At 41.2% G+C, this 23074-nt stretch overlaps 1 protein-coding gene across 4 annotated transcripts in view; it reads right to left on the bottom strand.

The window, feature by feature from the left end:
- Positions 1–671: 671 nt before the first annotated feature.
- The window catches only part of dhrs7 (dehydrogenase/reductase (SDR family) member 7), a 45904-nt gene continuing 23501 nt past the window's right edge, over positions 672–23074 (bottom strand). For 3 of the 4 annotated variants that reach the window (XM_048599681.1, XM_048599679.1, XM_020512804.2), the window contains 5 exons: positions 22848–22954; positions 11208–11447; positions 8925–9047; positions 5789–6004; positions 672–1494 (listed from right to left, as the gene is read on the bottom strand). In XM_048599681.1, the coding sequence (XP_048455638.1) occupies positions 1447–1494; positions 5789–6004; positions 8925–9047; positions 11208–11447; positions 22848–22954 (734 nt within the window). In that variant the 3' untranslated portion in view covers positions 672–1446. The remainder of the gene's footprint in view (positions 1495–5788; positions 6005–8924; positions 9048–11207; positions 11448–22847; positions 22955–23074) is intronic. The other variant, XM_048599680.1, reaches the window with a different exon arrangement.

The raw sequence follows: 23074 nt of genomic DNA, 5'->3' as shown, positions 1-23074 counted from the left end.
AAATTTCTGCTCCTATGTCTTATGGTCTTAAAGCTGCAATAAATGAGATTATAATTCCCTAAAATCAACTGTTATGTTTCTACTGAAAGCTGTAAAAAAGCAATGATGGATAATGAATGTAAAGTTTACTGTATGAGTAAAAGAGTAATGTGACATGGAAGAGTATTGACATCACATTTTTTGCAAAACTTTTGGGCAATGAGAAGGAAATAGTAAGTTTGTTTGGAATTAAATAAATTTGCCATTGTGCTCTTAACAAGGAAATATGTGTGAATATAGAAAAAGCGAAGGTTAAAAGTGAGTGAAATATCACCCCATTATCAAATACCTTGTCAACATCTACAAATGTAAGAGATAAGTACAAGGGTACTGCAGGACTGTAAATACCCATGAGCCATACCTTGTGCTTTCTGAATAGATGGGGAAAATACTTGATAACACAGATGGACATTTTGGGCAGTAGTACTTTGTTTTATAGCCTTGGTGACCATTCATGCAAGTATAAACTGAGCATTAGTATGGAGTTGTCACACCAATAGTATTTAGTCATAAGATGAGGAAGCATGACATTTTTTTAAAACCCCATCTTTTCACCAGGTTACAGCGAAGCCTGGGATCAATCTGGTCATCAAACCAATTAAGTGTGCTTTGTAAGTATTTAAAGACAACGTGTTAGTATTCCTTTATTAGGGAAATGGGGGAAAATATGTTGGTAGAATTTTGCCACTATTTTAACTGCACAGAACAGAGAAAACACTTCAAGCATTGATCTAAAAGACAGATGACATTTACATAGGACTCTTAACATGTTCTATGACTTGAAGGAGTAAAAACCAATATGTATGCACAATATTAAATTTGAACAAACAGTGTGTGAAAATGATATTAGATAGTAAACAAAGGTGTGATTTAAATCAAAACCATCAGCGAGTATTGCTGAAAAAAATACATCCTGTCAAAGCATCCATTGGAAATTACTGCAAAGTAGCATGAAACACCTGTCTTTACCTTTGCTCAATCTGAAGATGCCTTACCTTTGAAGGGCAGTCGGAGATGAACTGGGCACTATTAATACACAGAATCCTGATCCTTGCAGACAGAAAGACATGTACAGATATTGCATTTGTTTCAACTTAAAATAGGCAATAGTTATTCTTTGAATCATTCCTCAGGGCACTGCCTTCACAGTTAAACTGACTGATTCAAAATTAAAGCTTAGCAATTAACTGTCATTCAATGAAATGATAGTCTCCATGGCAATGCCTCTACCAATCAGCACTCTTCTCAGACAGTATAAAATGTTGTTTCCTTTATACTGGTATTCTTGTAAAATGTCCTGATAAGTCCATGAAAAAAAAATTTCAGCACTGTTCAAGTTCCATACAACCAGACGATTAAGATGCTCCAAAACTTCACCTTCTCCACCACTATGTAATGGCTATAGTTTCAAGCTGCTTTATTCTTTACATCACCAAAATAAGATACATCAGCATCCTGAAAATATGAAAAGAAGAGTTAGCAAAGGGAGGAGGAAGTCGGGAAATAAAGATGTCACTGTATATGATTGTATGGGTATAAATTCCAGCTAATAGAAATTTGGTTACAGTTATGAACCATTAATATTTAAAATAGAAAATTGGAACACTGTTTTAACCAACAGAACTATACCACAACATTTTGTATATAAAATCATGTTGGAATGTAAAGTTATAAACCAAACAAAGGACAGGTGTAATTATTAACCATAATGCTATGCATTCAGGCTTGCTTCTGACATGCATCAAGAATTCTCTCACAAACACATACGTTAAAGTTATTTACTTCTGTAGGATATGCCATAGTCCTCTAAAGAATAATCCTCAACCCCAGCTATTCTCAGGGGTATTTACTCTCTTGACTGAAGATGCTCAATCCCTTGGTTTTGGTTATATTTCCAATATTTCTGGTTACTTTCTTTTGCAATAAAATAAGCCTACTGGTGTTCTCCTAGCTTCTATTCCTCGAAAGATTCAACCCGAGATCAAGAATAACCAACCTTCCGTGCTGCTAACTATAAAGTTAGTGTTTTACTCTGCTTATGGCAATGTCTGATTGTCATTTATTTTGGTCAATTTCTCTCACAGAGCTGCAAAATGTACACACCAGTACAAAATCCACAAGCAACTCCCAAACAAACAAACCAGAGATGAGCTCATTTCTAAATTCTACCATCTCCATGACAACATAGCCTACCCTGGGCTATCCTTAAACTGACCTGTAAACAAATTATTCCTCATTTATAATTTTTCCAGCAAAATAAACGCCAGTTGTTATACAAGAACATAACTAGAACCAGGAGCAGGCCATTCAGGCCCACAAGCCTGCCTCACCATTCAATAAGATCATGGCGTTTTCCTCCAGGCCTCAACTCTTTTTTCATGCCAGCTCCTCATTGCCCTCAACTTCAATAGTTAACTATTTATCTTCTCTTTAAAACACTTCAGCAATCCAGACTCCACAACTCTGGGATACAGAATTCCAAGCAATTCCTTTGTATCTCAGTTTTAAATGAGTGCCCTTAATTTTGTAACTATGGCCCCAGTCAAGATTTGCCCATTAATGGAAATGTCTTCTCAACATCTAACCTGTCAAGGCCTCTCAGAGTCTTGTCTGTTTCAAAGAATATTACCTGTGCTGCTGTATTGCTAGTTCTTCAGTAACAGCATTATGCCTTTACCTCATTTAAATACTTTACACTTTGTTACATTAAATTCTATCTGCCAGGTTTTTGCCCACTCAGGCTATCTATATCCCTTTCCTGACGCCCTATGTCCGCATCACAACATGCCCTCCCACCTACTTTGTATGGTGAGAAATTCTAGATACACTCACTACACACTGCACACCTCCATGCATACCCCTCAAAGAATTATAGATAATAAATAAAGGCGGCCCCTAGGACAGATCCTGAAAAAGAATCATTAATCCCAATTCTGTCCTGTTTGTGTTAACCAATCCTCAAATGCACACTAATGCATTACCCAATAACATAAGCTTCTATTTTGTACAATAATTTTGCAGCACCTTACTGAATACCATCTGAAAATCCAATATTACACTTACCAGTACCCATTTGTCAACTCTGCTTAATATATCCTCAAAGAATCTAGCAAAAATGTCAAACAATTTCCTTGACACAAAACTACATTGACTATTTGATTGCATTAAGCTATTTGATTAATCTAAATGTCCTCTATTTTTTCCTTAATAATACACTCTAGCATTTTCTAGTGATGGATGCTAGGTTAACTGGCCTATAGTTTACTACTCTGTATCCCTTACTTTTTGAACAGGGTATACATTAGTGGTTTTCCAACCTGCTGGAACCCTCCCAGAATCCAGCGAGTTCTGGAACATATCAACCAATGTCTCCAATTCCCTATAGCCCCTTTGGCCCATTAATTTGTCAAATACTTTATTCTTCTGGATTCAGACCATTACAAGACTTTTCTTCCCATTGGCACCTTGCTCATCTGTCATCTTGGAATATCTTATAGCATACTGCATAGCGGAGGTCAATGCAAAATATTTGTTTACGCTATCTGCCATTTCTCTTTTCCCCTATTAATTCCCCAGCTGCATCCTCCAAGAGTCCCACACTTCCTTCAGCTACTTTTTAACATGAATGTGGAAGCTCTAGCTGTTTGTTTTTATATTTCTTGCCAAATTTACTTTCATAATCAATTTCTCCCCCATTTAGCTTTTACTCATCCCTTGCTGATTCCCAAAGAATTCCAAATCCTCTGACCTACCATGAGTTTCCTACACTCTGTGGGCTATAGTTTTTTGATTTGACTTAACTGCCTTTGTTAACCACAGGGAGGTCATTCTGTGAAATAGCATCAGGAATGCCAATGCCTGACATAAGACTCTGCCAAGTGAGAGAGACAGTTTGATATAGGGGACGAAGTTTGGTGCAAGAAATCATGGAACTGACCCTACATGGGTAAGATGCATAGGTGACCCGAGGTCAGGACCAGTGACATATAAAGTTCAGATAGGTGCGATGGTCCTGAACAAACACATGGACCATATGAAAGCTGCAAATTTGCAAACAGTGTGGGAGCAAAACATGCCCTGTCCCTCGGAACAGGCAGAAAGGCTGCCGAAACCCGTGGGTTCACCCTCTCTGTCAAGTATTGATGAGTGCTCTGAATCAGAGATGGACGTAATGGATGTAGCTGCCTTTGCTGCTGGAAGAAGAAAGTGAAATTCTACCGAGCCGCTCCTGCCTTAAGGGTAACTTGACTGGATATTTCCCGTCCCATGAGTGAAATAAATGCTGGCCCAGCCAGCATATCCATATCTTCTGAGTAAATTCGAAAAATGGAGCTTCTTTGTCCCCTCTGCTGTTCCAAACCTAGGATATATCCATATATGCTAATTGTCTGACTAGGAGTGGGATAAGCCTGAAGTTTGCTCTAAATGATGCACTTGGTAATGCAAGATTAAGTGCAATGAATTCTCTGACATAAAATCAGAAAATAGTGGGAACAAAGCAGGTCAATATCTGTGAAGAGATGAGGTTTATAATCATTTCTTACAATCCTATGTCAGATTTAGTAATCCAAAACCTGAGTGAGGCATGTTCACGGAACATTAGGCACAGACATTACAAGTTGCTTTGTTACACCTACTTAAAGTCAGTCCAGAGCTGCAATACTATGAAGAGTTTGGGTTTCTTATCTATGGAATGATATACTTGCACTGGAGGCAATCCAGCCAAGGCTCACACAGGTATGGATGGACTTATAAGGAGAGGTTTAATAGGTTGGGCCTGTACTGAGTTGAATTTACAAGAATAAGAGACAATCTTATTGAAACATACAAGATTTTAGGGGAATTTACAGGATAGATAGAGAAAAGTTGTTTCTTTTTGTAAGAGTGTGTCTACGACCAGAGGGCACAATCTCAGAATAAAGGGTTGCATATTTAAGAGAGAGGGGGAGGAATTCTGTGGAATTCTTTACTGCAGAAGGCTTTCAAGGCTGGGTCATTATATTCAAAGCTGAGAGACAGATTTGTAATCAGTAAGGGAATCAGAGTTATAGGGAAAAGGGCAAGAAAGTGACTTTGAGGATTATTAGATCAGCCATGATCTTATTGAATGGTGGACAGGCTTGATGGGCTGAATGGTCTACTTCTGCTCCTGTGTTTTACAGTCTTAAACTTTAATATAGACTTCAGGAGAGTAAAGCTTTAGCTCTTGCCAATGTGGATCCCAGCTTTCTTCTTAAGATTCAGGTGGCCCTATTGGGAAGGAATGCACACATCTGAAATCAAATGTAGAAATACTACCTGTGTGAACTACTCAGGCACTCGTATAACAATTAGCTTCCGTTCATGCCAGTCACAAAAATGTAAATCTAAAATTTAGGTTGATGCATCTATGACAGATTGTAAACTTAAAAATAACAAAAATAAGTGTAAAACTGAAGAGACACAAAAAAATCCATGCAATCACATTGTAATCCAGCAAAGACTTCTTCATTCCAATCTCTCTCTGGAGAGAGACAATGTGACAGAATGCGAAAGAGAGAAAGAAAATACTTTTTTACCCAAAGGCAATCAGATCTTGTTTTCATAGTTTAAATGCAATCATATCTTTAATTCAAGATTAATAGCCTTATCCAAGAGTACATTTAAAAGGAGCAGGCAAATTTTGTAGTGCATTATACTGTGTCCAGACAACTGAACTTTTAATAATACAAATCAATGTACAGATTTTTTTTTCCAAAATTGTACTTACCAGTCCACTTTTCAAGTTCTTGACTCTTTTCACAGACATCTTGTTTGCAATTAACCAGGCCAATGTGGGAGCATACTGCCACAAATAAACATAAAGCAGAAGCGGCTGCCCACAAATCCACATTTCCTTTAATTCATTTGCCATACCGACTAGCATCAGCTGGACACAGCGTGTAGTGGACATTTTGTAGGTTTGTGCAGAATTCTCAGGTACAGTCTAAAAGGAAAACAAAATTATAGTACGTTGCAAGCAATCATAATTGTAAATGTAAAATCAAAAAGCAATAATGCAATAGGATTTCCAAATTCAGATTATTTAATCATACTAGTCCAATTTACACCCTGTCCCCAAGAAAGGAGAAAATTCAAATGAGATCAAACTTGGGCACTGTGCCCTCAGTTAAACAAAGAACTAGTTATCATTTATACCTCCAAAAGAAAAACACTTCAATTCACTGTTCCTGTAAATATCAAGATAAAAGGAGAGACTGAAACTTCGGGGTTTCAAGTCCCCCCTCCCCAGCATACTCTTGGCAAATGTCGAAGCCACTGAGAACAAAATATATGAACTTAAAGCTAGAGTCACCTTGCAAATAGAATTGAGGGACTGCTGTGTGCTCTATTTCAGAGACATGGATCATCCCTGCTACACTTGACTGTACCTTACAACCTGAAGGCTTCTCAATTCACCGACTGGACCATTCAGTGCCCTTGGGCAAGGCAAGGGGTGGCAGGTTTGCCTCCTAAATCAACATCTCCTGGTTGCTCAGATGTGGTGACCCTGGCAAATCACTACTCCTCAGATTTAGATTATTTAATAGTGAAATGTCATCCATATGACCAGCCGCACAAGTTCACCTCCACTATCCTGAGAGCAGTCTACATCCTATTTCATGCGGAAGTGAAGAGTGCACTTGATGAAGTATACAATGCTAAAAATAAACAGTCTTGAGCTGAAATACCCAAAGCTTTGTTCATCGTAGCCTGTGACTTCAACCAGGCCAACCTCAAGAATATACTACCAAGATTCCACCAACACGTCCTGTCCCACCAGAGGACCGAAAATTCTTGACCATTGCTACACAACCATAAAAGATGCCTATCCCTCCATTCCCCATCTGCATTATGGAAAAGCAGAACACAAAATTGTGCTCCTCCTCCCGGCTCACAAGCAGAAATTAAAGTGCGAGGATCCAATACAAAAAATAGTGCGGTGTTGGTCTGAGGAAACAGAAGGGCTTCCATGGGATTTCTTAGAGACGGTGAATTGGTCCATATTCAAGAACTCAGCAGCCAACGTAAACGGGTATGCTACTACCGTCACAGACTTCATTAGTCAGTTTGTAGATGACTCCGTGTCGAAGAAGTTATTCTGAACATTCCCCAACCAGATGCCACGGATGAAATGGGAGATCCACTCCCGACTGAAGTCCAGGTATGAGACGTTCAAGTCAGGCAACCCTGACATATGTAGGAAATCCAGGTACAATCTTCACAAAGCCATGACGGATGTCGAAAGGCAATACGAAACGAAACTTAAGACTCTGGTGTCCATGTGGTTAACCTATCATTTGCAGCAAGGCTTACATGATATAACTGCCTACAAAGCGAAGAATTGCAGACAACAGTACATCCCTACCTGATGAGCTTTAAACAGAAGGGCAATGAAACCATATCATCTGTCCCATCCGCCTTGGATGCACCTGTACCCTCAGTTACTGCCTCAGACATTAGATTGGACTTTTTAAGGGTGAACCCATGGAACAATAGCTCGGATGGAGTCCCCGACCATGCACTCAGGTCCTGTACGGATCAGCTGGTGGAGTATTTACAGACATCTTCAACCTTTTCATACTATGATCTGAACTCCCCACCTGTTTCAAGAAGACCACTATCATCCCAGTGCCAAAGAAAAGTCATGCAGCAAGCCTCAATAACTACCACCTGGTGGCTCTGACATCCAGAAACTAGAACAGTTCTGAGGAAGGGTCACAGGACCCGAAACATTAATCCTGATTTCTCTTCACAGATGCTGCCAGACCTGCTGAGCTTTTCCAGCAACTTCTGTTTATGTTTCTGATTTACAGCATTTACAGTTCTTTCCATTTTTATCCATCATTGAGTGTTTTGAGAGGTTAGTCATGGCTCACATCAACTCCAGCCTCCCGGATCATCTTGATCCCTTGCAATTCCGCTACCAGTGCAACAGGTCCACGGCAGACACCATTCCCACAGCCCTACACTTGGACAGGAAGGATATCTACATCAGGCTCCTACTTATTGACTACAGCTCTGCCTTCAACACCATAATTCCAAACAAACTCATCTCCAAACCCCAGGACCTAGATCTCTGCTCCCCCTTCTGTAACTAGATTCTGAACTTCCTGACCAACAGACCACAGTCAGTATGGAATAGGAGACAACCCTTCCTCCATGATAATCCTGAACGACGGTGCCCCGCAAGACTGCGTACTCAGCCCCCTACTAAAATCCTTACACACACGACTGTGCGGCCAAATTCCGCACCAACTGCATTTACAAGTTTGCTAGGACTTTGTAGGTCGGATCTCAAACAATGACGAGACAGAGTACAAGGAGAGAGTACTTAATGGCAAGGTGTAAAAACAACAATCCTACCATGAACATCAGCAAAACAAAGGAGCTGGTCATTGGCTTTAGGAAGTGGAGTAGAGGGCACGCCCCTACAGCAACTGCCATACCACGCTCTGATGCATGCAGATATGGATGCACCATAGAAACCGTCCTAAAAATTTTTAAGTCTTTATGGACATGCCAAATTTCCTTAGCCTCCTGGGCAAGTAGAGGCAATGCCGTGCTTTCTTGACTGTAGTGTCCATGTGGATGGACTAGAATAGATTGTTGGCGATCATCACTCCCAGGAACTTGATGCTCTTGACAGTAATAAAAATCAAATCAAATATACTCAGTCTAATATGTTGAACTCTCAGTAATCTTATTAGTGTGACTATTTTAAACATTGTGTGAGTTTCACTTTAAAGAATTGCAACAGTGAATGTATTTTTAGTTTTTACAATAACGTGGAGTGTAAACAACAATTCTTTAAGCAATCTTATTTATATTGCACTGGTAACTCTGGTGATTACCATTCACTGTACCTTATTTATCTCTTCAGTAAATGCATTTTTCACAATATTAGAGTGGACCAGTCCTGGACAAATAGTGCTAATTATAATCCCTGGGTAATCCGCAAGCTCTGGTCGAAGGGAATTAAAAAATCCCTGCAAAGGATGGAGAATTATACATTGGTGTTACAACTGCTATTTTTCAATTCAATAACACCTTTCATCATAAATGGATAAAAACAACTATGAACTGTCACCCAAGAAAGAACGTAGAAAGCAGTAAAATTCAGGCAAGTTACTCAAAACATCTGTCATAAGGAGTTTCTTGAATCCATGAAGAAGGTTATGGCAGGATACTTAGAACATCATGTGATCAGAGAGCTATCACAGCTTTATGAAAGGGAAATCACATTTAATTTATTACTGTATTTGATGAAAGAACATTCACGATACAGAAGCAAAATGATTGTTGTAGGACAGATGTAGGATTTCCAAAAAGCATAAAAAGGTTAAAAAATAAGGCAAGAGTACATGCTGCAGGGGGGAAACATGGATAATAGACTGGTTAGGTAACAGGAAGAACAGAGCAACAATAAATGGATCACTTGACATAAGTTACAGTTTGCCAAAGGAGTGGCATAGGAATAAGTGCTGGGTCCTCAGTCATTTACATCAATGATTTGGATGAGGGGACCAAATGTAAGATAACCACATTTATCAATAGCATCAAGATAGATAGGGAAGTGAGTTGTCAAGAAGGGAGAGGGAGAGACTGTAAAAGGGATATAAACAGATGAAGCATGTGAGCGAAAATTTAGTAAATCACAGAATGTTTACCACATAGAAGGAAGCCATTTCACGTCATCATGTCAGAACTGGCTCTCTGAGCTTTTTGACTTAATGGCAAACTCCTGCCTTTCCCCATAACTCTGCTCATTATTTCTGTTTAAGTAATCATCCAATGCACTTGAGTGCCTCAATTGAACCTGCCTCCATCATATTCCCAGGCAATCTATTCCATACTCCTAGCTACTCACTAGGGAAAAAAAAAAGATTTTCTCACTTCACATTTGATTCTTTTGTAAAAGACTTGGAAACTGTGCCCTCCAGTTCTCTATCCTTTTCCAAGCAGGGTCTGTTCCTCCCTATTTACTCTGTCCGGACCCCACATTATTTTTAAATCTTGCAACTAATCTCCCTTCAGCCTTCAGCCATTGCAAATGGAAACTCTTCATTTCCTATGGCCAATCCACCTAGCCTACACATCCCTAGACACTATTGGCAGTTAATCGTGGCCAATCCATCTATAGAGACTATAAAATCATGATGGCCATGGATGGGGTCAATAGCCATGGTCTTTTTCCAAGGGTGGGGGAGTCCAAAACTAGAGGGCATAGGTTTAAGGTGAGAGGGGCAGAATTTAAAAAGGGACCTGAGGGGCAACTTTTTTTATGCAGAGGGTGGTGCCTGTATGCAGTGAGCTGCCAGCAGCGGTGGAGGAGGTGGGTACAATTATAACATTTAAAAGGCATCTGGAAGTACATGAATAGGAAGGGTTGAGAGAGTTATGGGCCAAATACCGACAAATGGAACTAGATCAGTTTGGCATGGACGAGTTGGACTGAAGGTCTATATAACTCTATGACTCTATTTAAAGCATATGTAAAAGATGCAAGGTCATGAGAGAAAATTCACACAGCGAATAGTTAGGGTTTGAATGCACTGCCTGGAGATATGGTGGAGCCATGTTCAATTGACGACATTGGATGTTCATTTGGATAGAAATGTTGTGCAGGGATATGGGGAAGGTCAGGAGATCAGCATTAGGTAATAGGGCCAGTGCAGGCATGATGGGATAAATAGCCTCCTTCTGTGCTATAACAATTCTGTGAATGTGAAATTACCTACACTTGTTCCTAGGGTCAACATTTGTGATCACATTACATACGATATGCTTAGCAATACATTCAAAACTACCAATGTCATTTTTGCTTGATTTGGAGATTTTCCTATGAATTCTAAGCAGAGAAACAAGACTAACCGTATAACCTGAACCTGCTTTAACGAAAAAAATCACATTCCTCTAAAAATGACTTTGCAGTTCTCTTTAGTAAAACTATAACAGTCATACCACTTTTGTTCATTTTAGTTCTAAGATTTAACATGATGGTTATACATCTCTTTTAAATGTAGTAACTCAACATAGCACAAGAGTTGTAAAAAGGAACCATGTCATCAGAAAATTAACAATGAAGAAAAGGTCAATTAGATAAGTTTGTGACAGCTAAAATAATTACTGAAAGCAGTTATTATTACCTGAAGAGCATGTTTACTACTTGCATAACCTGTAGAAACAGGTGCACCAACAAGACCTGCCAAACTACTGACAGTGACTATTTGTCCTTTCTCTTGCTTGATCATGTAAGGTAACACACATTGAGTCAGTGAGATTGTACCAAGGAAGTTCAGGTGCATTATAGCTTCGTAGACATCAAGGTTGGTGTCCAGGAATAAGGAGCGTTGGGAACGTCCAGCATTGTTGATCAAAATGTCAACCTGCAAAACAAAATCACCAAAGCCAATGGGACATGTCAAACAAGCAAATGAAAAGCTGTGACTATTTCCTGGTTTAACAAATAAAGTTTCCTTGGAGTTTGAGAAGATTTGTAGCTCAGGTTGTGGATGAGGTTGTAGACATTCTCGCTGAGCCGGTGGGTTTGATTGCAAATGTTTTGTCATTCTGCTAGGTAACATCGTCAGTGTGCCTCTGGTGAAATGTCAGTGTTCTGTCCTGCTTGTTATTTATATGCCTCAGTTTGCTGGAGTGGTTGGTATTACTTCCAGTTCTGAACCTTTCCTGAATCAATGAGAATTTTAGAAAATTTAAATCAATGTAACTATCTTACTAGTAACTTGGTTTAAAAGCCTAGGATGACAGCCAGAGTCTAGGGACTTATATCAGCCCACAGTTCCAACAAGTTACTCAGTTCCACTTAAGTTATTTTCCAGAGTTCTCTATCTTTCATTATATAAAAATCACTGCCCCTGGGATGTTACTTGTATCCTCTACACTGGAACTGAATGTAAAATCTCTGTTCAATTCAACTGTTATCTAATTTTTCCATTAGTATTTCTTCAGACTCACTTTCTGTGGGACTAACTCATTTTGTTAACCGTTCTTTAAATATTTATGGAAACCCTTATTGTCCATGTGTGTGTTTCTGGCTAGCTCTTGTGCTAGTTTTTGTTAATGTTTTAAAGCAGAAAACGTTCTGTCCAATGTTGTGACCTATGATGTTCAAGTTTGATGCTACATTGAACCTATCTAGTTAACCACAAAAGGCAGGTCGGCGCCTTGGAATTTTCCTTACTTTTTGGAATGTATCTATTCGGTGCATTCTGACATAGCCCCTTAAAAGTCTTCCACTTCATCTCTACTGACCCATCTGTTAAAACTGATTTTCCAAGAATTATTAGTGCTGCTGAATGGTAAAATCATGGAGGACAGTCAAGTGGTGTTCTCATTTATTTAATTGGAAATATTGAAGAAATCAGAAAAGGGGCAGATTTCATCAAATCATGAGTTTCACCTCTAAACCTTTTTTTGGTTTAAAAAGAGACAGCCTGGTATAATTAACTAGGTTAAAATTTTACATTCGAGGTAATTTCTGAGAGCATTTTCAAAACAAAAAGCACAGTTAAATGATAGCAATTTGCACACAAAGCTTTCCAAACAAAGCTTACTTACTTGACAAGGTCAATGATGTAAACTAGTGCACTAAGTAAATATGCTGAAAGAAATTAGTTATATTCACATTACGTTATTTTTTTCTTTGAAAACTAGCAAGTCTCATGAAAAATGCAAGCTAATTGCTTATGCTGTGCACCATGAACAAAAGGTAATTATAGAATACATACATATTTTTGCAAAAGGAGTGATAAAATTGCTAGATATGACATGTAACTAAAAGGAAACCATAAATAAGTGAAAATGAATGCATCAAAACAAGTAGTATCTGCATGCCGGAATATATTCAGACAGCTTGTAAAATAATTTACTGTTCTTCCATTCTGTTGGTGGCTAACAAAAGAAAGCTAGTTTCATCACTGAAATGCAACCTTTTTTTCCCCATTCTGTTCAATAATTGTTTAAAAGGAACAACAATCATGAAGGACAGATCACATCAGGAGTAAGACACGGTTCAGGGAATTTGGAGGCAACTTGGGAATTTGGTGCAGAGGGGAAGGGGTGCTTTTTGTTCCATGTGCAAAATGGTGTATTTTGCCCTTTACGAGAGCAGGTCAAATGAGAACTTTGGGGAGGCAATCTAACCCGACTGTGGAGCTGAAAGGACACAGAATAAAGTATTCCCTGTTCAAGTTTACCCTCTGTCTACCTCATTCTATTTATGGTTCTATGAACTATATACATAGCTGGTGGCGACAGTGGGATCCAGCCCATAAACTGTGTGCAAACACCTTTTTTTCTGTCAGCTCGAAAATAGGAGACAGAGGGTGATGGTGGAGGGTTGCTTTTCAGACCGGAGGCCTGTGACCAGCAGTGTGCTGCAAGGATTGGTGCTGGGTCCACTGCTTTTCTTTGCCATTTACATAAATGATTTAGATGTGAACATAGGAGGTACGGTTAGTAAGTTTGCAGATGATACCAAAATTGTGGTGCGGCGGACAACCAAGAAGGTTACCTCAGAGTACAACGGGATCTTGATCAGATGAGCTAATGGGCTGAGGACTGGCAGATGGAGTTTAATTTAGATATACGTGAGGTGCTGCATTTTGGTAAGGCAAATCAAGGCAGGACTTATGCACTTAATGGTAAGGTCCTGGGGAATGTTACCAAATAAAGAGACCTTGGGGTACAGGTTCATAGTTCCTTGAAGATGGAGTCACAGGTAGACAGGATAGTGATGAACACGTTTGGTATGCTTGCCTTTAATGATCAGTGCATTGAGTATACAAGTTGGGAGGTCATGTTGTGGCTGTACAGGACATTGGTTAGGCCACTTCTAGAATACTGCGTTCAATTCTGGTCTCTCTGCTATAGGAAGGGTGTTGTTAAACTTGAAAGGGCTCAGAAAAGATTGACAAGGATGTTACCTGGGTTGGTGGGTTTGAACTATAGGGAGGGGCTAAATAGGCTGGGGCTATTGTCGGAGGTTGAGGGGTAACCTTATAGAGGTTTATAAAATCATGAGGAGCATGGAAGGGTAAATAGCCAAGGTCTTTTTCCCAGGGTAGGGGAGTCCAAAACTAGAGGGCATAGGTTTAAAGGTGAAAGGGGAAAGATTTAAGAGGGACCTAAGGGACAATTTTTTCACACAACGAGTGGTGCGTGTATGGAATGAACTGCCAGAGGTGGTGGTGGAGGCTAGTAGAAAATTACAACATTTAAAACGCATCTAGATAGGTACATTAATAGGAAGGATTTACAGGGATATGGGCAAATGCTGGCAAATGGGACGAGCTTAATTTAGGATATCTGGTCAGCATGAATGAGTAGGACCAAAGGGTCTGTTTCCATGCTGTACATCTCTGTGACTCTATGACATCACCCATTAGGGTGCAGTTGTGAGGGAACTCTGGCTGCAGTTCAAAGGATGAAGAGGGGTGTTCTCACCTGGTAGCTCACTGAAGTCGTCATGGAGAACGGTTGTAAGGGAACTCGGGCTGCAGGCGATATCAGGGAAGAACAGTATGCTAACACAGTAAGTAGGAACTGGCCAGAGCAGAGAGCATTCACCAAGAGACCCAAGGTTGAGATGGCTACTAGACTTGAAGGGCAGGCAAAATTCCCACCAGCAGGAAAACGAAATAATGGTCCAATTTGGTGCAACTGGACCATTTGAAGAAGAAAATGAAAGTTAGATTCTGTACACCGAACATTTTGATGCATACTTAAAGGTGAATTAAGTGGCTGAAGATGTAGTGGTACTGGTTTTCTTGAGTACCATTGGAAGCAAGAACTTCGCGATTCTAATGATCCTGGTGCAACCAAGATCTATGCGAGGTGCTGAGGAGTCATTATGCACCAAAGCCACTGGTGATCATGGAACATTTCCGTTTTTAATAAATGGGTACAGCACTAATGAGAGTTCATTGCCCAATTAATGGCCACATTAAAAATGTTAGTGGAACACTGCAAATTTGGAGGGTTTCTCCAACAAGCCTTGTGGACCATTTGGTTTTTCATAACAAAGAGGGACCTGGATTTCAAGACTGCTACCTTGATGGAGTTGGCTGCAAGCGAAGCAATACAGTTCAGCAATGATGCCTGGGTGCATAAGGTGGCACCCTGGCAGAGTGCAATACCAACTGGAGTTTACCGATGTGCTAAGAGTGGCTACGGGGTCAACATGTTGGACTTGAGAAGCCCAGTGCCACAGATGTAAGCAAGTAGGCCTATTTGCCTAAAGTTGCTAGGTGCAACTCAAGTAAGACAAGGGGTATATCAAAAGGAGACAATTCAGAAGATAAAGCAGAAAGTACATATTGCCAGCCAAGGAGTAGACCAGGGGTCAGCCAGGGCTGAAGGAGAAGCAGAAGGTCCAGAATCAGCAGAGTTTTGGCTAAATATCCTGTTGGTACAGGATGAAGCTAATCATTTAGGCGGCGCGGTGGCTCAGTGGTTAGCATTGCTGCCTCACAGCACCAGGGACCCGGGTTCAATTCCACCCTCGGGCAACTGTGTGGAGTTTGCACGTTCTCCCCGTGTCTGCGTGGGTTTCCTCTGGGTGCTCCGGTTTCCTCCCACACTCCAAAGATGTGCAGGCTAGGTAGATTGGACATGCTAAATTGCCCGTAGCATTCAGAGAGGTGTAGATTAGGTGGGTTATAGCCGGGTGGGTTTGGGTAGGATACTTTGAGGTTCAGTGTGGACTTGTTGGGCCGAAGGGCCTGTTTCCACACTGTAGGGATTCTATGATTTCTGGGGTCTTCCCAAATTAGAGGGGAAGACAGTAAAGATGGAGGTAGATACGGTTGCAGTAATGTCTTGGATACATTTTAAAAAAAGAATAAAGGTTAAGGCAAGGCCATTGAAGTCTGCTAAGATGACACCACAGAAACAAGTGGTGCCACTGCAAGGCTGTGTACAGGTAAAAGTACAGCTAAAGGACCAGTGTTCCCAATTGCCTCTATAAGTAGTAAAAGGCGTCTACCCTGCATTACGACTGGTTAAGAGGAAGAAGGATGCTTATATAAGGTTTAGGAAACAAGGAACGGAAAAGGCTCTAGAGGGATACAAGTTAGCCAGGAAAGAGCTGAAGAAAGGGCTTAGGAGAACTATAAGGGGGCATGAGAAAACTTTGGCAGATAGGATCAAGGAAAACTCCAAGGCTTTTTACACGTACATGAGGAATAAGAGAATGACCAGAGAAAGGGTAGGGCCAATCAAGGATTGTAAAGGGAATTTGTGCACAGAGCCTAAAGAGGTAGGAGAGGTCCTTAAAGAATACTGTTCTTTGGTATTCACAACTGAGAGGAACCTAGTTGTAGAGAAGGACAGTGTGAAACAGGCTGGTAGGCTACAGGAGGTGGATGTTAGTAAGGAAGATGTACTAGGAATTTTGAGGAACTTGAAGATAGATAAGTCCCCCAGGCCTGATGGGATTTATCCAAGGATTCTATGGGAAGCGAGGGAAGAGATCGCAGGGCCTTTGGCGATGATCTTTTCATCCTCACTATCCACGGGTATAGTGCCGGAAGATTGGAGAGAGGTAAACGTCATTCCCTTGTTCAAAAAAGGAAATAGGGATAACCCCGGAAATTACAGTTAGTCTTACATCAGTGATGGGTAAATTATTGGAAAGGGCTCTGAGAGATAGGATTTATGATCACTTAGATAGGCACAGTTTGATTCATGATAGTCAGCATGGATTTGTGAGGGGTAGATCATGCCTCACAAACCTTACTGAATTCTTTGAAGAGGTGACCAAACACGTGGATGAAGGTAGAGCAGTGAATGTGGTATACATGGATTTAAGTAAGGCGTTTGATAAGGTTCCACATGGTAGGCTCATGCAGAGAGTAAGGAGGCAAGGGATAGGGGGAAATGTGGCAGACTGGATTCAGAATTCGCTGACCCTTAGAAGACAGGGTGGTAGTGGATGGAAAATATTCAACATGGTGCTCACTTATGAGTGGTGTACCACAAGGATCTGTTCTGGGTCCTCTTCTATTTGTGATTTTTGTAAATGATTTGGATGAAGGAGTGGAAGGGTGGATTAGTAAGTTCCTGGACGATACAAAGGTGGGTCGAGTTGTGGATAGTGCGGAGGGCTGTTCTAGGTTACAAAGGGACATTGATAGGATGCAGAGCTGGGTTGAGAAGTGGCAGATGGAGTCTAACCCTGAAAAATGTGAGGTGATTCATTTTGGAAGGACAAATTTGAACGCAGAATACAGGGTTAACGGAAAGATTCTTGGCAGTGTGGAGGAGCAGAGGGATCTTGGGGTTCATGTCCACAGTTCCCTGAAAGCTGCCACCCAGGTGGATAGAGTTGTTAAGAAGGCGTATGGTGTGTTAGCTTTCATTAATAGAGGGATTGAGTTCAAGAGCCGTGAAGTTATGCACCAGCTATACAAAACCCTGGATAGGCCACATCTGGAGTATTGTGTTCAGTTCTGCTTGCCTCATTACAGGAAAGATGTGGAAGCGTTGGAAAAGGTGCAGAGGAGATTTACCAGGATGTTGCCTGGAATGGAGGGAAGGTCTTACGAGGAAAGGTTGAGAGAGTTAGGGCTTTTCTCTTTAGAACGATGAAGGATGAGAGGGTGTACAAAATGATCAGAGGTATAGAGAAAGTGGACAGCCAGAGACGTTTTCCTAGGGTGGAGGTAGCTTTTACAAGGTGGCATAGTTTTAAAGTGAGTGGAGGTAGATATAGGGGAGACGTCAGAGGTAGGTTCTTTACTCAGAGAGTGGTAGGGGCGTGGAATGCATTGCCGGAGAGGGTAGTGGAGTCGGCCTCATTAGGTGCATTTAAGCGGCTATTAGATAGGCATATGGATGATAGTATAAGGTAGGGGTGGAGGTTAGATAGACCTTAGGTTTAGGATAAAAGTTCGGCACAACATCGTAGGCCGAAGGTCCTGTACTGTGCTGTGCTGTTCTATGTTCTAATATTTGAGCGCCCCGGTTACAGAAAATTAAGTTAAATTGGGGTGTGGTTAATAAGCTGGCAGACTCAAAATGAGTTTGCAAGAGATTCTGGACAGATAAAAAAAAGCCATCTTCAAGGGAATCCTGGGGTAATGAAAGGAGAAAAAATTAAAATTCAGATGAAGTGACAGGCTCGTCCAAGGAATCTGAAGGTGTGATTGTATGCCATCTGGCTGAAAAAGTGGACATAGAACTGGAACAGCTGGTGAATGTAGGAGTTTTGGAACCAGTAACCACCAGTGAATGGACGACTTCAATCTTTCTGGTCTTAAAAATAGAAGGCGCAGTGAGGATTTGTGAGGATTTTAAGGTCACAGTCAGCTCAGCCCTATGTGCTGATCGATACCAACTTCAACTTGTTAAGGGCCTGTTCAGTGGACTAGCTGGGGGAAAGACATTCTTAAAAATGGATCTGCCACAGACCTACTTGCATATGGGGTCACAAAGGAGTCTCAGCCACCACTGATGATAGTGACAGACAGGGGACTGTTCCACTGCAAGGGGCTTCCATTGGTATCACATCTCTGTTAGCTCTATTCCAGATGGCCATGGATCAAATTGTGAGCGGATTGCCAGGTGTCCAGGTTAGCTGGACAATACTTCGGTTACTGGATCTCTCTGAAGAGGAGCATTCAAAAATCAAGAAGAAATCCTAATAAAGGTTGCAGGAGCATGGCTTACAAGTAAAAAGGGAGAAATTAAACTTTTTTTTAAAAAAGGAGGATCCATAGAGAGTACCTGGGCCATGTAAATCAATGACGAGTAATTACACAAGTGCCTGAGAAGATGGAGGCTATCATGAAGATCCCTAAACCAGAAACTGTGTCTCAAGTCAGATCATTCCTAGACCTGTCAATGCTTATGAAAAATTCATGACTGATCTGGCAACTATCCTAAAACCCCTGCAACATTTGCTAGGAAAAGGGCAGCCATGGAAATGGACCCAAGAACATGAGCAGGCTTACAAATTCTATGCCTCTGACTCGCATATCACTATTAAATTTAAAGGAAGAGTGATATAGAGTCAAAAATACTACATTTAGAAACAAAATATTAAACTGATACTTGATGAAGTCAGTTCTGAGGAAGGGTCACTCGACCTGAAACATTAACTCTGATTTCTCTCCACAGATGCTGTCAGATCTGCTAAGCTTTTCCAGCAATTCTTATTTTTGATTTTGGTCATGCTGAAGTAACTTCAGCCCTTGACTTTGTCTAATAGGCTTCAGACTATAGCTCCATGTGTGGATACAAGTGGGGTCTATAGAGAGGGTACAGGGAGCCATTCAAGAGGAGGTAGAAAAGAGAAATGTTGTTGAAACTGGAGATAATACAATCAACGGAATAGACACTCTGGCCAGGATTGAGAATCCTGAAGGCTATGTTGCCTGCATGGTGCCTGGATTCAGGATATCTCATCTGGGCTGCAAAGGAACTTGGAGTGGGAGGGAAAGACCCAGTTGTCATGGTCCATGTAGGTACCAACGATATAGGAGAAAGAGGAAATAAGTTCTGCTGAGGGTATATGAGTAGCTAGGGGCACGATTAAAAAGCTGAACAAAAAGATATTCCCTGGATTACTACCTGAGTCATGCAAATTGGCACAGGGTCAGCAACATTAAAGAGTTAAACACGTGGCTCAAAGGGTTTGAATTCATGGGACATGGGCACCAGTCCCGGGGAAGGAGGGAGCTGTTCCAATGAGACAGGCTCCACCTGAATCATTCTGGGATGGAAGCAGGGGCAGGGAGGGGGGCTTTGGTGAGGGTATGTAAGGGTCTGTGTCTGCCTATCTCTGTGGGATCAACTGCGTGGAACATAACGAAAATAGCGAAGGGGGGAAAATTCAGAGGTAAAGTGTGTGCAGTACTTAAATGAATGCAGTATATGAGACAAGGTAAACAAGCTTGTAGTATACATTGAATTTGCCAGGTCTCGTGTTGCAGGATATCACAGGAATGTGGCTGAAAGGGGATCAGGGCTTGGAACTAAATATTCAAGGATACATGTCCTATTGAAAGGACAAGCAGATGGGTGAGGAGCAGCAGGGATGCCTTGTTAGTAACAAACAAAATTCTTGCTATCAATTTAATATTTTGTTCCTATATCTAGTATTTTTGACTCTATATGACTTGTTGCTATCAATTTGATAGTAATATATACAGTCAGAATTCATAGAATTTGTGTGGGTAGAGTTAAGAAACCGCAAAGGGAAAAAAGACCTTATGGGGAGTTGTGTACAGGCCTCCTAGCAGTAGTCAGGATGTGGGGCTGCAAATAAATCAGGAGACAGGAAAGGCACTATTACAATGATTATGAGGGACTTCAAATGCAGCTGAACTGGGGAAAAATCAAGTTGGTAATGGATCTCAAGAAAAGGAATTTGTGGAAGGTCCATGAGGCGATTGTTTGGTGTAGCTTATGGTAGAGCCCATTACAGAACAGGCAATTCTGGAGGCAGTGACCAAGACAGAATTCACACTGCAATTTGAGAGGGAGGAACTGGAATCAGATATTGCAACTGAGTAAAAGGTAACTACAAAGAAATGAGGGAGAAGCTGGCCAGGTGACTGGAAAGGAAGCGTAGCAGGCAATAAGGCGCAGCAACAATGGCAGGTGCTTCTGCGGAAAATTTAGGAGATATAGCAGAACTGCATCCCAAAGAAGTAAAAACATACTTCAGGGAGGACGAGGCAACCGTGGCTGACAAGGGAAGTCAGGGACCGCATAAAAGCAAAAGAAAAGGCATACAGTGCGATGAAGATTAATGGGAACCCTGGGGATTGAGAAGCCTTTAAAAACCAGCAGTGGATAACTGAAAAAAAAAGGTGGCGGCAGGGGGGGGGGGGGGAGGAGGAGGAGAGAAGATGAAATATGAGACTAAGCTAGCTAGTAACATAAAATATTGCTAGAGTTGTTTTAGATACTTAAAAGTGTAAACGAGAGACAGGAGCAGACATTGGACCACTAGAAAATGAGGCTGGAGAACTAGTAATGGTGAACAAAGAAATGGTGGAGCAACTGAACAGGTATTTTCCATCAGTCTTCACAGTGGGAAACACCAGTAGCATATCAGAACTTCAAGAGTGTCAGGGGCAGGAGTGAGTGTAGCGGCCATCAGTAAGGAGAAAGTACTGTGGAAGCTGAAAATGTCAGAAGTTTGATAATTCACTCCAGAATTCTGAAGGAGATAGTTGAGGAAGTTGCGAAAGGTATAGGTGGTGATCCCTCAGGAATTATGAGAGTCAGGGAGAGTCCGAAAGGACTGGAAAATGGCTACTGTAACACCTAAATTTCAGAAGGGAAAGAGGCAGAAGGCGGGAAACTATAGGCCAGATAGCTCGATCTCGGTTGTTGGTGAGATATTAGACTATTTTTCAGAAGGAGATTGTGGAGTACTTGGAAGCACATGGTAAAACATGGACAGCTTTGGCCAGGGAAGGTCATGCCTGACAGATCTGTTAGAATTCTTTAAGGAGGTATTAAGCAAGTTAGGTAAGTGTTTAACTGGTTGGTGTGAGCTATTTGGATTTCCAAGAAGCCTTTGACAAGGTGCCACACAAGAGGCTGTTAAATAAGAACCCATGGTGTTAGGGGGGGCAAGGGACTGGCATGGACAGAGTTATCGCTGACTGACAGAAGGCAGAGAGTGGGGATAAAGGGATTCTTTTTCACAATGGCAGCCAGAGAGTAGTGAAGTTTCACAGGGGTCTATGTCAGGACCACAACTATTCACATTATAGATTAACGATCTGGACGAAGGAACTAAGGGTATTATTGCTACTTTTGCAGATGGCATAAAGATAGATTAAGAGATAGGTAATGTTGAGGGGGCAGGAAGACTGCAGAAGGACTTGGACAAGCTAAGAGATTGGGCAAAGAAATGGCAAATGGAATATAATATGAGAAAGTGTGAGGTTATGCACTTTCGAAGGAAGAAGAGGCATAGATTATTTTTTAAACAGGGAAAGGCTTCAGAAGTCTGAAGCACAAAGGGACTTGTTGCACCACTTCAGAATTCTCTTAAGATTAACATGTAGGTTCAGTTGGCATTTAGGAAAGCAAATGTAATGTTTGTATTCAGTTCAAGAGGGCTAGAATACAACAGCAGAAATATACTGCTGAGGCTGTATTTGTCTCTGGACAGATCCAGTTGGAATATTGTGAGCAGTTTTGGGCCAGTATCTATGCAAGGATGTGGTGGCCTTGGAGGTCCAGAGATGGTTTCCAAGAATGATCCTGGGGATGAAGGGCTTGTAACAAGGAATGGTTAAGGACTCTCGGTCTGTACTCAAGAGTTTTAAAAGGATTGGGTAGGGGGTAGGGGGTGGGGGGTGGGGGGAGGGGGAGGTGGTGGCATGGAGAAGAGAATATTATTGAACTTACAGATACTGGGAGACATGGATAGAGTAAACATGGGTAAGAGGTTTCCACTAGTAGAAGAGACTAGGACGTGAGGGCATAGCCACAGAGTGAAGGGACAGCCCTTTAGAACTGAGAGGAGAAGGAATTTCTTCAGCCAGAGGGTGGTTATTCTGTGGAACTCCCTTGCCGCAGAAGGCTACAGAGGCTAAGACACTAAGCATGTTTAAGTCAGAGATAGATTGGTTCTTGATTGATAAGGGGATCGAGGGTAACAGGAAAAAGGCAGGAAAGTGGGGTTGAGAAACACACCAGCCATGATCAAATGGCAGAACAGAATTGATGGGCCAAATTGTCTAATTCTACTTCTGTGTCTTATGGTCTTATTATAAATGGAAAATCATGAGGAAACGTACTTTACCAAAGTACTGGATAACACTTTTTGTTGCACTCTTGTGGGAACTGCTTACATTCAGGTCAAGTAGCAGAACAAGAATGTCCTTTTCTTGTAGCTTGCTATGATCTACAAAACAAGTCACAAACTCACTGAGGGAATACTAAAACAAAAAACATTTGGTGTCAAATCATTTCATTCTTTCAGCTTTCATATTTAGGTATTGCTTAAAAAACACAAAACCATGGC

The sequence above is a fragment of the Rhincodon typus genome, chromosome 8, assembly GCF_021869965.1.
Source record: "Rhincodon typus isolate 14 chromosome 8, sRhiTyp1.1, whole genome shotgun sequence".
In the NCBI taxonomy this organism is placed as follows: Eukaryota; Metazoa; Chordata; class Chondrichthyes; order Orectolobiformes; family Rhincodontidae; genus Rhincodon; species Rhincodon typus.
The sequence above is the reverse complement of the archived record's forward strand: the minus strand, read 5'-3'. Positions and strand labels throughout refer to the sequence as shown.